This window comes from Microcaecilia unicolor, chromosome 11 (assembly GCF_901765095.1).
Source record: "Microcaecilia unicolor chromosome 11, aMicUni1.1, whole genome shotgun sequence".
In the NCBI taxonomy this organism is placed as follows: domain Eukaryota; kingdom Metazoa; phylum Chordata; class Amphibia; order Gymnophiona; family Siphonopidae; genus Microcaecilia; species Microcaecilia unicolor.
The window spans coordinates 205,533,211-205,546,283 of NC_044041.1; the positions used below are offsets into that span (position 1 = coordinate 205,533,211).

General features: G+C 47.4%; 1 protein-coding gene across 2 annotated transcripts in view; it reads left to right on the forward strand.

Moving 5' to 3' along the window:
• Nucleotides 1-434: 434 nt before the first annotated feature.
• LOC115479517 (tubulointerstitial nephritis antigen-like) overlaps nt 435-13,073 on the forward strand; it is a 29,220-nt gene continuing 16,581 nt past the window's right edge. The window contains exons 1-7 of one of the 2 annotated variants that reach the window (XM_030217467.1): nt 435-517; nt 608-697; nt 3,861-4,183; nt 4,695-4,758; nt 8,472-8,564; nt 8,801-8,915; nt 12,779-12,902. In XM_030217467.1, coding sequence (XP_030073327.1) covers nt 3,886-4,183; nt 4,695-4,758; nt 8,472-8,564; nt 8,801-8,915; nt 12,779-12,902 — 694 coding nt within the window. In that variant the 5' untranslated portion in view covers nt 435-517; nt 608-697; nt 3,861-3,885. The remainder of the gene's footprint in view (nt 518-607; nt 698-3,860; nt 4,184-4,694; nt 4,759-8,471; nt 8,565-8,800; nt 8,916-12,778; nt 12,903-13,073) is intronic. The other variant, XM_030217468.1, reaches the window with a different exon arrangement.

The window sequence follows — 13,073 nt, forward strand, 5'->3', positions numbered from 1 at the left end:
ATTTCGTGACCCTTCAGACGTTTCATTCATCTCACAACTAAAGGAGCTCAGAAATCTCTAACCGTGCCAAGGGCTGGTTTCAATGTAATGTCTTAAAATGTCGCGTCCTTGAAAACCACTTTGATTTCCAAACTTTAAATACCTTATTCCCCGGTGCTCAACACACTGCGCGGCTTCTCTTCCTGTCTCTATTTCTCTTTTGCACGGGGATTTCTGCTTTGAAGCCTTCCCTCCCCCTTCTGGGCTAAACTCCCCACGAAAAGTCCCGTCTCCCTCTAGCCTGTCCTGAATCTGAAGGTGTCTCAATATCCGCGTATCTGGCCGCTTCTTTCTGTAACGCGCGACTCTCGGGGCTGCGCTAGAAAGGAAACTTGCTTAATAAGTCAGTTAATTATTGCTGCAGGGTTGGGGGGGGGGGGGGGTTAAGGCGCTATATAAGGAGTGTCTGGAAGTGCCCAGCCCCAGTCAGTGAGCTCACTCAGGGCTGCCCCGCCATCCACAGACGGAGCACTTGCAGGTAAGACGCGCATCCTGGACGATTCTGTTACCCTTTGGTTTTCGGAGATTTCAAAGTGGCGCATTAACCCCTCTTCTCCCTGGAAAACAGGTCGCCACCGGGACTGAGCTGTGCTGGAGGTCCGTCGCCTCGCTGCTGCTGCATCTGCCCCTCAGGCACGGAAGCTCTGTCTTCAGCCAGGTATCATCAGGGACTCCTTTCGGTCTCTGCAGTACTGTCTGGGCTGGTTTCTCGGGGTGGGGTGGGTGGGAGTGGAGCGCCCAGAGATTATCTGAGACATGTTTAATCAGGCTCCGGTGCAGGAATGTGGCTGTTCCCTCTGCAGGGCTGGGGCACACTTCCCGCCCGAGCTGGGATGTACTGGATGGGTCTAGATCTACCCCTGGGGGGGTGGGGGGGGGGGGGTTCTTAGAAGAGCTCACTCCTCCCTGTCTCTTTACGAGAGACACAGATGTAGCTTCAACCATTACCCTTTTAATTCTAAGGGTATTATTTAATTAAAACAAATTCTACAGACCCTCCTGCTACTACTTAGCATTTCTATAGCGCTACTAGACGTACACAGCGCTGTACACTGCACACGTAAGAGACAGTCCCTGCACCAGAGCTTACAATCAAATCTGGACAAACAAACAGGGAAATGATAAGGAAATTACTTATGGGTACTGAACAGGTGAATAGGGGTTTAAAGCAGCTTCAAAAAGGTGGGCTTTTAGCTTAGACTTGAAGACGGCCAGAGATGGAGCTTGACGGACCGGCTCAGGAAGTCTATTCCAGGCATATGGTGCAGCAAGATAAAAGGAACGGAATCTGGAGTTAGTGGAGGAGAAGGGTGCAGATAAGAGAGATTTACCCAGTGAACGGAGTTCCCAAGGACACAGACCCCAGACCCTTTTGAATAAAGTCCTGTGGGGGGAGGGGGCTGAGGGTCCATTCCACAGGCAGCAGAGAAGGGTAATCTTTTAAAACCTGTTCCAGGGAGCTCAGCTGTGAAATAGGCTTGGTTACTTGAAATTTAGGAGCGGGAAAGATTATCAATAGAAATCAAACAAAATAAAACATGGAAAAGAAAATAAGATGATACCTTTTTATTGGACATAACTTAATACATTTCTTAATTAGCTTTTGAAGGTTGCCCTTCTTCGTCAGATTGGAAATAAGCAAATGTGGTAGCAGATAGTATATATAACAGAAACATCAAAGCATTACTTTGACAGTCTGACAGAGTGGGACGGTGGGGGTATGCATGAGGACATCATTGAAATGTATTAAGTTATGTCCAATAAAAAAGGTCTCATCTTATTTTCTTTTCCATGTTTTATTTTGTTTGATTCCTATTGATAACCTTTAAGAGTGGACTAACACGGCTACCACACCTCTCTACTCAGCGATAATGGAAACCAAGGATGCCCATCTCAGAAATGACCAAATGCAAGCCCTTTGGTCATGGGAGGAGCCAGCATTCATAGTGCACTGGTCCCCCTGACATGCCAGGACACCAACCGGGCACCCTAGGGGGCACTGCAGTGGACTTCAGAAAAAGCTCCCTTACCTTGTGTGCTGAGCCCCCCAAAACCCACTACCCACAACTGTACACCACTACCATAGCCCTTATGGGTGAAGGGAGCACCTAGATGTGGGTACACTGGGTTTCTGGTGGGTTTTGGAGGGCTCGCTGTTTCCTCCACAAATGTAACAGGTGGAGGGGATGGGCCTGGGTCCGCCTGCCTGAAGTGCACTGCACCCACTAAAACTGCTCCAGGGACCTGCATACTGCTGTCACAGACCTGAGTATGACATCTGAGGCTGGCAAAAAATATTTTTAAAGATATTTTTTGAGGGGGGAGGGGGTTTGTGACAACTAAGGGAGTAAGGGGAGGTCATCCCCGATTCCGATAGTCATCTGGTCGTAAGAAAAACAGGACCAGGTAAAGTCGTCCAAGTGCTCATCAGGGACGCCCTTTTTTTTCCATTGTGGGTCGAGGACGTCCATGTGTTAGGCACGCCCAAGTCCCACCTTCGCTACGCCTCCGATACACCCCCTTGAACTTTGGCCGTCCCTGCGACGGAAAGCAGTTGGGGATGTCCAAAATTGGCTTTCGATTATACCAATTTGGACGGCCCTGTGAGAAGGACGCCCATCTTTTGATTTGTGTCGAAAGATGGGCGTCCTTCTCTTTCGAAAATGAGCCTGAGAGTGGTACCAGCGCCCGAGTAGCTAACTGGACATGTCGGACCACGTTCAAAGCGGCCCTAGCTATGCAGGTGAGGCACTGAGTATCAGCCACACCCAAATATCTGACTCTAATGTAACCAGTGGCAGGTCAGTGTTTAGAGAAACAGTAACCACCAGCCCCGACCTGAGAAAGTAGAGTTTAAGTGACTTGCTCACAATCACAAGGAGCCACAGTGGGATTTGAACCCTGGCTCCAGCCTGCTGCTCTAAGCATTACACTACTGTTACTATTTTGCAGTCTAAATAATTAGCATGGACTGGCAGATTTTACATGAGAATGTCAATTTCTGTTACTATTGTAATTTCCTGGATATGTCCAGCTTCTTCTGAATTTGTATGCCACTTAGAATGCAAGGTGTTAGCGCAATACATAAGTTACACTGTTAATGTTAATGTGTGCTTAAAGGGGATGGTCCCCAAGACATAGGTAGGTCAAGGGAGCAAATAGCATTTTCAACTCTACTCATATTTTGTATGGAAAATGCAATTGCAAAATTCCAGCAAGTTTCTGAAATTTTAGAAAAATTACTAAGTAATTGCAAGAAAAATGCAAGAAAATATATCATTTATTTCGGTACATTTATACCGCATTATCCCACAAGAGCGGGCTCAATGTGGCTTACAATGTTACAAAATTTTACAAAAGGGTACAGTTCAGGGAGGGCACAGATCAAGGGGAGTGGCAAGATCATGCGGAAAAGACTAGGGAGCATGGCAAGGTTGACGTAATCGGTGGTGAGGCGGGTACAGGCGAGTGGAGTTGAACGGGTAGGTGTGAAGCGTCTGTTCACGCTTTCCAAAAATACTAGGACTAGGGGGCATGCGATGAAGCTACAATGTAGTAAATTTAAAACGAATCGGAGAAAATTTGTCTTCACTCAACGTGTAATTAAACTCTGGAATTCGTTGCCAGAGAATGTGGTAAAGGTGGTTAGCTTAGGGGAGTTTAAAAAAGGTTTGGACGGCTTCCTAAAGGAAAAGTTCATAGATCGTTATTAAATGGACTTGGGGAAAATGTGATCTCTAAGGAAAATGTTGGCTGTGTGTCGGGACCTCCATGCACACAGAAATGGGGGGCAGTGCTCAGCATGTTCCTTTCTACTGCAGGTTTGTGGCTCTGTGGAAAGCAGGAATGAACAGCTTCCTCCTCGCGCTGACACTGGCAGTGAGTGACGTTCTCTGCACCTATGGGGTTCGCACCAGGCGGGAAGCAGCACCAGGGCTGCACATACGAGGAATCCGAGATTCTGGTGGTGCCTACTGCCAGAAGCAAGGTTATTGCTGCACAGACAGGGAAGATACCTGTACAGTGCCCTACCTGGATACCATCTGTTACTGCGATTCGTTCTGCGACCGCACAGTCTCTGACTGTTGTCCCGACTACTGGACGCACTGCCAGGGCATTGAACCCCCTGGTCACATCCATAGAGGTAGGTTCTCTGCCAAGGTCTCTGCCACACTTCCTCTGTTGCAGGAGGCCAGATATAATAGCAGCCTATGGCACGGATGAGAAGGGGACAGGGCTCTTGGGAGGGGCAGAGGTCGGGGCTATATCCACAGGCATTTTGTGTTCTCATAATTCAGTCACTGAACCATGAGGTGCATGTTCTGTCCTGGGGATAGGGGGAGCTGCTTCTAGCCACATTTAAGTATACGTCAGTGTAACTGGCCTCGTAGCTCAATGCAGAACTGAGTGCTGAGCCAACCCTGAGTCCTGGTGATTCACTGAACTCCGGGCATTACTGGTGTCGCTGGGTAATGCTGGAACAGGGGTGTCAGTGGATGAGCTGATACTGGGGTAACGCAGGTACAGTGGTGCTGTCAGTGGGTGAGCATTGATAATACTTGGTATCGGGACTGATAGGACATATCAAAGTGGTATTACTGGGTTGTTCTCTTAGGGTTGTGATTACTGAAGCTGTTTTTGTTGTGTCTTTCTAGGATGTGTCCGGCAGGGAAGAAAATACCCCTCAGGGGCAACATATCAAGACAACTGCAATCTATGGTGAGTATACACTTGCCCATGGTTCTTACACTGAAGAGCTGACAGTCTGTGTGCTAGGAAGCTGTAAGTAGGCATTGGAGATGAGCATGGGATCCAGGGCAGCTGGAAATTAGTTATCCTGAGCTGCAGTGAATGTGTGGAAGGGAATGGGTTGCTTTTTCCTACTAGTCAGTTCTAGGCCTGACCCCTGAATACCGAGTGTGTCCTGGATGGCTTCCCCATGCACCTACCTGACACATTCAGACAGTGAGAAAACCTCAGTTTATTCTGCATCTTCTCTGGATTTCTTTGTGTCCTAGCAGGGACGGTGGGAAGCTGGAATGGAGAACAAAACTGAGAATGTTATAATGCCTTTGTATCGCTCCATGGTGTGACCACACCTCAAATATTGTGTTCAATTCTGGTCACCGCATCTCAAAAAAAGATATAGTGGAATTAGAAAAGTTACAAAGAAGGGCAACGAAAATGATAAAGGGGATGGGACAACTTCCTTATGAGGAAAGGCTAAAGCGGTTAGGGCTCTTCAGCTTATAAAAAAGACAGCTGAGGGGAGATATGATAGAGGTCTATAAAATAATGAGTGGCGTGGAACAGATAGACGTGAATTGCTCATTTACTCTTTCAAAGAATACTAGGACTAGGGGGCACACAATGAAGCTACAAAGTAGTAAAACAAACTGGAGAAAATATTTATTCACTCAACGTGTAATTAAACTCTGGCAATCATTGCCAGAGAATGTGGTGAAAGCAGTTAGCTTAGCGGGGTTTAAAAAAGGTTTGGATATCTTTCTAAGACAAAAGTCCATAAGGTGTTATTAAAATGGACTTGGGAAAATCCACTGCTTATTTCTAGGATAAGTAGCATAAAATCTGTTTTACTGTTTTGGGATCTTGCCAGGTACTTGTGACCTGGATTGGCCACTGTTGGAAACAGGATACTGGGCTTGATGGACCTTTGGTCTGTCCCAGTATGGCAATGCTTGTGTTCTTATGTTAGATGCCTGTTTTCCATGTAAATAGCCAAATGCATATTCAGTCGTACCATTGTAGTAAAGCCCCTGTCTTTATGTAAAACAGGATTTTACACATGGAAAGGGTATTTTAAAATTATCCCTAAATTAAGCAGGTGGTTCGAGTTGATGGAGAGAAGAGTGTCCAGATGTGCATTGCTGTGCTGTTTGTGGTCATGGTGTCCAGATGTGTAGCGCTGTGCTGTTTTCAGTATACTAGATAGGATTTGTTTGTGAGAGCGGTATGGGAGGCATGGCGTTTATTGGGTAGAATGTGCCCCATTGATCTGTAATGGATAAAGAGCTTTGTGGTGATAAGTTCATTCCAAGCCTTGAGCCCAAAAACGTCAGCTCTTGTGTCTGTCCCAGTGAGCTCGCTCCAAGCTCTCTGCTGCTTTCAGGGAGGCCTTTGATAAGAAATGTTGGCAGTCAGACAACTCTGTGTGCAATAGGGGAATCATGACAAGAAGCCTCTGTCTGGCCTTAGTGTTCTCTGCAATTTTCCATTCTCCTACAGCAGGGCAAGGAGCCAGGGAGTGAATCCCAGGCCTGTCCCAGTGATCTCACTGCCACCCGGCCTCTTCCCTCATTTGCTGATGGAAGCTTCAGTGTAACAGGAAGTGATTTGAAGGTTCCATATGCAACATTGTATCCTGGGGTTTTGGCAGGTGTTTTTATGGATACAATTTTATGTATCTGATTGTTGGTCAGAAAGGTGGAAAGTTAAAACAAATAACAGTAGCCCACTTTGATAACGGTATCCCTAAATTAAGATGTGCTATTTTACTAGTAATGCATGCTGTGTTAGTAGAGGTCCCATTTTATGTAATGAGGCTTAGTTACTAATAACTGTGATTAACAGTAAAAAAAAAAAAATACATCTTAACGGGAGTCCATGTCAATAACACCCCCCTTTAATTAACAAAAAAAAACAGTCTCTAGAAATGGAAATCACTGCTGAATGTAATTCGAGTGAGCTAAGTCTAGGACAATCCAGCCATTGTGACATCACTGATGAGGTTGGCTGTTATTGGTAGAATGAGGCATTATGACATCACAATATCAGTTCTGGATAAATCACTGCTATATGTAATAAAAGTGAGCCAAGTATAGGACAATCAAGCCATTGTGACATCACTGATGAGGTTGGCTCTTATTGGTGGATTGAGGCACGATGACATCACAATATGAGCTCTGGTTATCAGAGACTGAAGCTCTTCACATGAAAGGGAAGTTATTAATGTGGGCTACTGTTAAGATGTGTTATTTTACCACTAATTCAGGCTATTTTAGCACAGGAACCATTTTATGTAATAATTGGGATTAACATTAAAATATCACATCTTAACAGTAGCTCACACTACTGACTATGGGCCCGATGTTCAAAGTGATTAGTCAGCTCTGCTGTCTGGTTAAATTGCTTGGTTGAGGCTAGCAGCTAAAATCCAGTGGCACTTAATCGGCTAACAAACTCAAAGCTGGTTATGTTGGGACGTTCCAGGGGCGGAGTCAGCACTTGGCCACTTAACTGCTGATATTCAGCCCTTAAGCAGCCAAGTTTGCCACATAAATATCTGTCCTGTTTTTATGTGCTAACCCCCGGCCTCTTAAGCGCTTAATATCGACTTCAGTGGCTGTGTCAGTCGGCTTAAAAATAACTGGATATTAAAAGCGGAAGCCAGCTTTGAATATCCAAGAATAACACCATTGGTGGTGAGCAAAATATCAGACCCTATGCCTCTTAGTCTTATAGACACAAGCTGGAACAAGGACTGGGGGGGGGGGGGGGGGGGAGGAAGAATGTTTCTGCCCTCCGTCTTCCTGGAAGGGAATGGGTTAAGATCTGCACTACCAGGGACCTGTCACAGCTCAGCTCCTTACAAGGAATTAAAAGACTGCAAATCATGGCATTCCCACTGACTGAGTTTATCCCGGGAGAGGGAGAGATCTGAGCCCCCCCCCCCCCCCCAGGCTGAGAGCCTAGGGGGAACCTGTCTGTAGTACAGGACAGGGGAAGGGTGGGACCTCACTGCACTAGTGGGAACTTTCACTGTCAGTGGTGACTTTCTTTATTCCACATTCCATAGTTCCTGAGGAATTCAGTCCAAGGATAGGTTGTCCTTGGGTCCTGCTGAGATATTTGATGACTCAGGTTATAGTTGTGCAGTCGTGTGTGTGTGTGTGTGTGTGTGTGTGCTGGGGGCGTGTTTTGCTTTTAGTGTACAGCAGTTTGCTCACTGGACCTGTGTGTGTTATTGGTACAGAGATTCAGTGCGTACACACTTTGCTGTGTGTTTGTGTGACTTGTGATGCAAAAGTGGAGGAAGTGACTAAAGAGACTGTGCCAGGCTGGACGGAAAAGATAAGTTGCACAATGACATAGAGTTTTTCATCTGCATTAACATAGCTACATAGTAAATGACAGCAGATAAAGGCCCGCATGGTCCATCCAGGCTGCTCAACAGAGTCCAGAGCTGCACTTGCATTCAACATCACAAAAGTATTTTATATGAAAAAATGGGAGGTTTTTGCCCCTGCTGGAGAAGCTTCACAGTCAGTAGCATCTCGGCTGTGGTTTTCTGTTTGAAGTCTTTTCCTCCATCATTAACAACGCATGTGGATCTTGTATAAAATTTACGTAATCTCAGGTAACCCTTTTCTTATTCTGCCTGTTCCCTTCTTTTTCTTAACTCTGATCTTTAGTACCTGCAGCGGTGCTGGGCGCTGGGATTGTGAGCAGCATGCCTGTCTGATACAGCAAGACATGATTCATGCCGTCAACCATGGGAACTATGGGTAAGCACTTAATTTCTTCTCTTTGATGTCTGATATGACGGAGCTCCCAGGAACGTCTTCCCCCTACAGTCAACTGTAAAAGAATGAATTTGAACAAGGGGTGGGGTGGGAGGGAACTGTGCTTTTAAAGGACCATATTCTGATGAGCACAGGACATCAATCCTGTTTCTGTGGGGAGCCCTGGGCAGTGGTTGGGGGGATTCTTTAATCCTGTATTCTTCTGTGTGTCATCATAGGTGGAAGGCGGGGAACTACAGCCAGTTCTGGGGCATGACCTTGGATGAAGGGATCCGGTATAGATTGGGGACCAGCAAGCCGTCCACCACAGTGATGAACATGAATGAGCTGCATGTGAGTTCCAGCAACGCATTGATTGTGGAGGGAGTAGAACTCTGGGAAACTATACGCAACATAAACAGACACCAGTTATAATGTGCAGTCACACTGTGCTCCAGTACCCCCACCCCCCATACACAAAAGTCATGATTTAACTGACATCTGAGAGACAAAGGGTTCAAGGGCAATGTGTTTGTACTGAAGGAGTTCAGTGCACGAAGTGGCAGACTCGGAAGGGAGGGGTTAAGCGCAGGAGGGTGACTGGGGTTCAGAAGGGAGGGGTTAAGTGCAGAAGGGTGACTGGGGTTCAGAAGGGAGGGGTTAAGCGCAGGAGGGTGACGGGTTCAGAAGGGAGAGGTTAAGTGCAGGAGGGTGAATGTGCTTTAGAAGTGAGGGTTAAGCGCAGGAGGGTGACTGGGGTTCAGAAGGGAGGGGTTAAGCGCAGGAGGGTGACGGGTTCAGAAGGGAGAGGTTAAGTGCAGGAGGGTGAATGTGCTTTAGAAGTGAGGGTTAAGCGCAGGAGGGTGACTGGGGTTCAGAAGGGAGGGGTTAAGTGCAGGAGGGTGAATGTGCTTTAGAAGTGAGGATTAAGCGCAGGAGGGTGACTGGAGTTCAGAAGTGAGGGGTTAAGGGCAGGAAGTTCTGAGCTCCTGGAGTGAGACATGTAGAATTCAGCCTCTGTTTTCCACCCTGTTTCTTCCTTGAGCTGTGTTTGTTCATGTTTTACTTGAGCGGACAATCAGCTAACCACCGTTCATTTATCTCACGCTTCCCAACAGGAAATCCAGCCTGTCACTCTCCAGCCTTGGTCTATTTATCTGTGAAGTATTTCCCCCTTCCTATCAGTGTGTGACTCATGCTTGGGCTGGGGAGGGGATAAGGGGAGAGAGAGGACAGGAGAGCAGGGAGGGTGAAGGGAAAAGACTTGGAGAAAGGCTCCTGTTCTTGGAATGCAGGGGTTGCACTGGCTCTCAGAAACAGCTAAACAATCACCACATATTTATAAAAATCCACCTTAATTTGTCCTTAGGAAGTCTGCTAAATCTGGGGACTTTCTGAACCCAAGGCTTGTGTCCTTGGCTTGATGCTTCTATTGTGTCTCAACAGGATACTGGGCAGAGACACCAATCTCTAGGATCAGCTGAAGTGGCTCTGTGTGAAGCTATAAATATTTGTGGGTTTATGGTGTAAGGAAAAGATGTGTTGGAACCGAGTGTGTGATCAATGTGCAGGGTTATGTGCTGTAGCCCTGCCAATCGCACCTCACTCTTGTCCTGTTTTTTCCAGTGCTGACACTCCGCCTCCCTCACCATCACACAAACACACAGCCCTGGCAATGAAACTCACTCCTGTCCTGCAGCCCCTGCTATTCCAGTACAGAGACCCTGGCATGAAGTTCTGCCGATGACCCTCATACACAGCTCTGCCAATACACCTCACTCCTGCCCTGCAGCCCCTGCTATTCTGCTAATGCACCCCCTGTTATTCCAGTACAGAAATCCTGTCCTAACCCTCTAAACTCTAAACCCTCTCCCACAACAGAAACAAATACACAGCCCTGGCAAGGAAGCTCACTCCTGTTCCACAATGCTGAGACTCTCCACCGCACACAGCTGTGTCAGAGTCCGTCTTGCCCTATAGCAATTCATATTCTAATACTAGGATCACCCAACACACAAACCCATGTATGTCACTACCAGTTACCTCAGTCCACATTTCATCTACACCTGCGATTTCATTGCAAGCAGTGTGCAGAAAGAAATGCACCCAAGGTAGCAGAACCCATGATAGAGGCTGCGTTACTCCCACTGGCAGCTGTCTGAAGGGTAATGGAAAGGCTGCGTCATCTCTGGTCAGTTTACATGGGAGATAATAACCTAGTAAATGATGATCCAACTTCGTGCCGGCTTCCACTCCTTCATAATCAAATACTGGCATCAGAAATAGAGCAGTCGGAATTTGCTACTGGACCAACCACAAATAGGCAACTAGATTTGATACAGTCTTGGAAGAGGATAGTGACATTCATTGGCAATACTTGAATTAAACCAACAATGTTGCAGTCACGTTACTCCCGATCAACCTGAAGATGTCGTCTTCTCCCCCTCTGAGTTACACTCCTACCACATTGACATGAATGTGGTATAAAATAAGCATATAGTACGTGTTGTTGATCTGCCCTTGCTATTTTCAGGTTACAAACCGTAGAAGCCTGCCCAGCACTGGCCTTACTTCCAACCTATTGAAGTTGCGATATAAGCAGCATTAAGTATTGGCTGGTGTAAAGGCTGCATCACCTCTTTTGGATTTATACAGAGGGTGATATAAGGCTGTCTTGACTCTGCTGGGTTTCCACGGAGGGTGGTGTGAGGGCTGTCTTGACTCTGCTGGGTTTCCACGGAGGGTGGTGTGAGGGCTGTCTTGATTCTGCTGGGTTTCCACGGAGGGTGGTGTGAGGGCTGTCTTGATTCTGCTGGGTTTCCACGGAGGGTGGTGTGAAGGCGATTCTGTTGGATTTACATGGAGGGTGGTGTGAGTGCTGTCTTGATTCTGTTGGGTTTACACGGAAGGTGGTGTGAAGGCGATTCTGTTGGGTTTCCACAGAGGGTGGTGTGAGGGCTGTCTTGACTCTGTTGGGTTTACACGGAAGGTGGTGTGAGTGCTGTCTTGATTCTGTTGGGTTTACACGGAAGGTGGTGTGAAGGCGATTCTGTTGGATTTACATGGAGGGTGGTGTGAGTGCTCTCTTGACTCTACTGGGTTTACACGGAAGGTGGTGTGAAGACGATTCTGTTGGGTTTCCACAGAGGGTGGTGTGAGTGCTGTCTTGACTCTGTTGGGTTTACACGGAAGGTGGTGTGAAGGCGATTCTGTTGGGTTTCCACAGAGGGTGGTGTGAGGGCTGTCTTGACTCTGTTGGGTTTACACGGACAGTGGTGTGAAGGCGATTCTGTTGGATTTCCACGGAGGGTGGTGTGAGGGCTGTCTTGACTCTGTTGGGTTTACACGGAAGGTGGTGTGAAGGCGATTCTGTTGGATTTCCACGGAGGGTGGTGTGAGGGCTGTCTTGATTCTGTTTGGTTTCCACGGAGGGTGGTGTGAGGGCTGTCTTGACTCTGTTGGGTTTACACGGAAGGTGGTGTGAAGGCGATTCTGTTGGGTTTACACGGAAGGTGGTGTGAAGGCGATTCTGTTGGATTTACACGGAGGATGGTGTGAGTGCTGTCTTGGTTCTGTTGGGTTTACACAGACGGTGGTGTGAGGGCTGTCTTGATTCTGTTGGGTTTCCACGGAGGGTGGTGTGAGGGCTGTCTTGACTCTGTTGGGTTTACACGGAAGGTGGTGTGAAGGCGATTCTGTTGGATTTACATGGAGGGTGGTGTGAGTGCTGTCTTGATTCTGTTGGGTTTACACGGACGGTGGTGTGAGGGCTGTCTTGACTCTGTTGGGTTTTCACGGAGGGTGGTGTGAGGGCTGTCTTGGTTCTGTTGGGTTTACACAGACGGTGGTGTGAGGGCTGTCTTGATTCTGTTGGGTTTCCACGGAGGGTGGTGTGAGGGCTGTCTTGACTGTTGGGTTTACACGGAAGGTGGTGTGAAGGCGATTCTGTTGGATTTACATGGAGGGTGGTTTGAGTGCTGTCTTGATTCTGTTGGGTTTACACGGACGGTGGTGTGAGGGCTGTCTTGATTCTGTTGGGTTTACACGGAGGGTGGTGTGAGGGCTGTCTTGACTCTACTGGGTTTCCACGGAGGGTGGTGTGAGGGCTGTCTTGACTCTACTGGGTTTACATGGAGGGTGGTGTGAAGGCTAGGGTGTCTCTATAAGCAGCTGTATGGGGCATGATTATTGATTATCTTCCTTTCATTCTTTTTCAGGTGAATATGGCCAGCAATGAGATCCTCCCGACATCCTTTGATGCTGCAGCTAAGTGGCCTGGCATGATCCACGAACCCCTGGATCAGGGGAACTGTGCGGGCTCCTGGGCATTCTCCACTGCAGGTAATGCTTTTTGCTCTTGTAAATCCATTCATTCTTTCCCTTCAGTTCCATCTCAAATGCCTTCCAACTTCCTTTTTGCCATGATTTCCTGGGGGTGTGTATCAGCATAGACCTAAGCCTTTGACCTGGCTGTGCCCCCTTTCTCAGGACCATCAGGTAGTTGGGATGAGG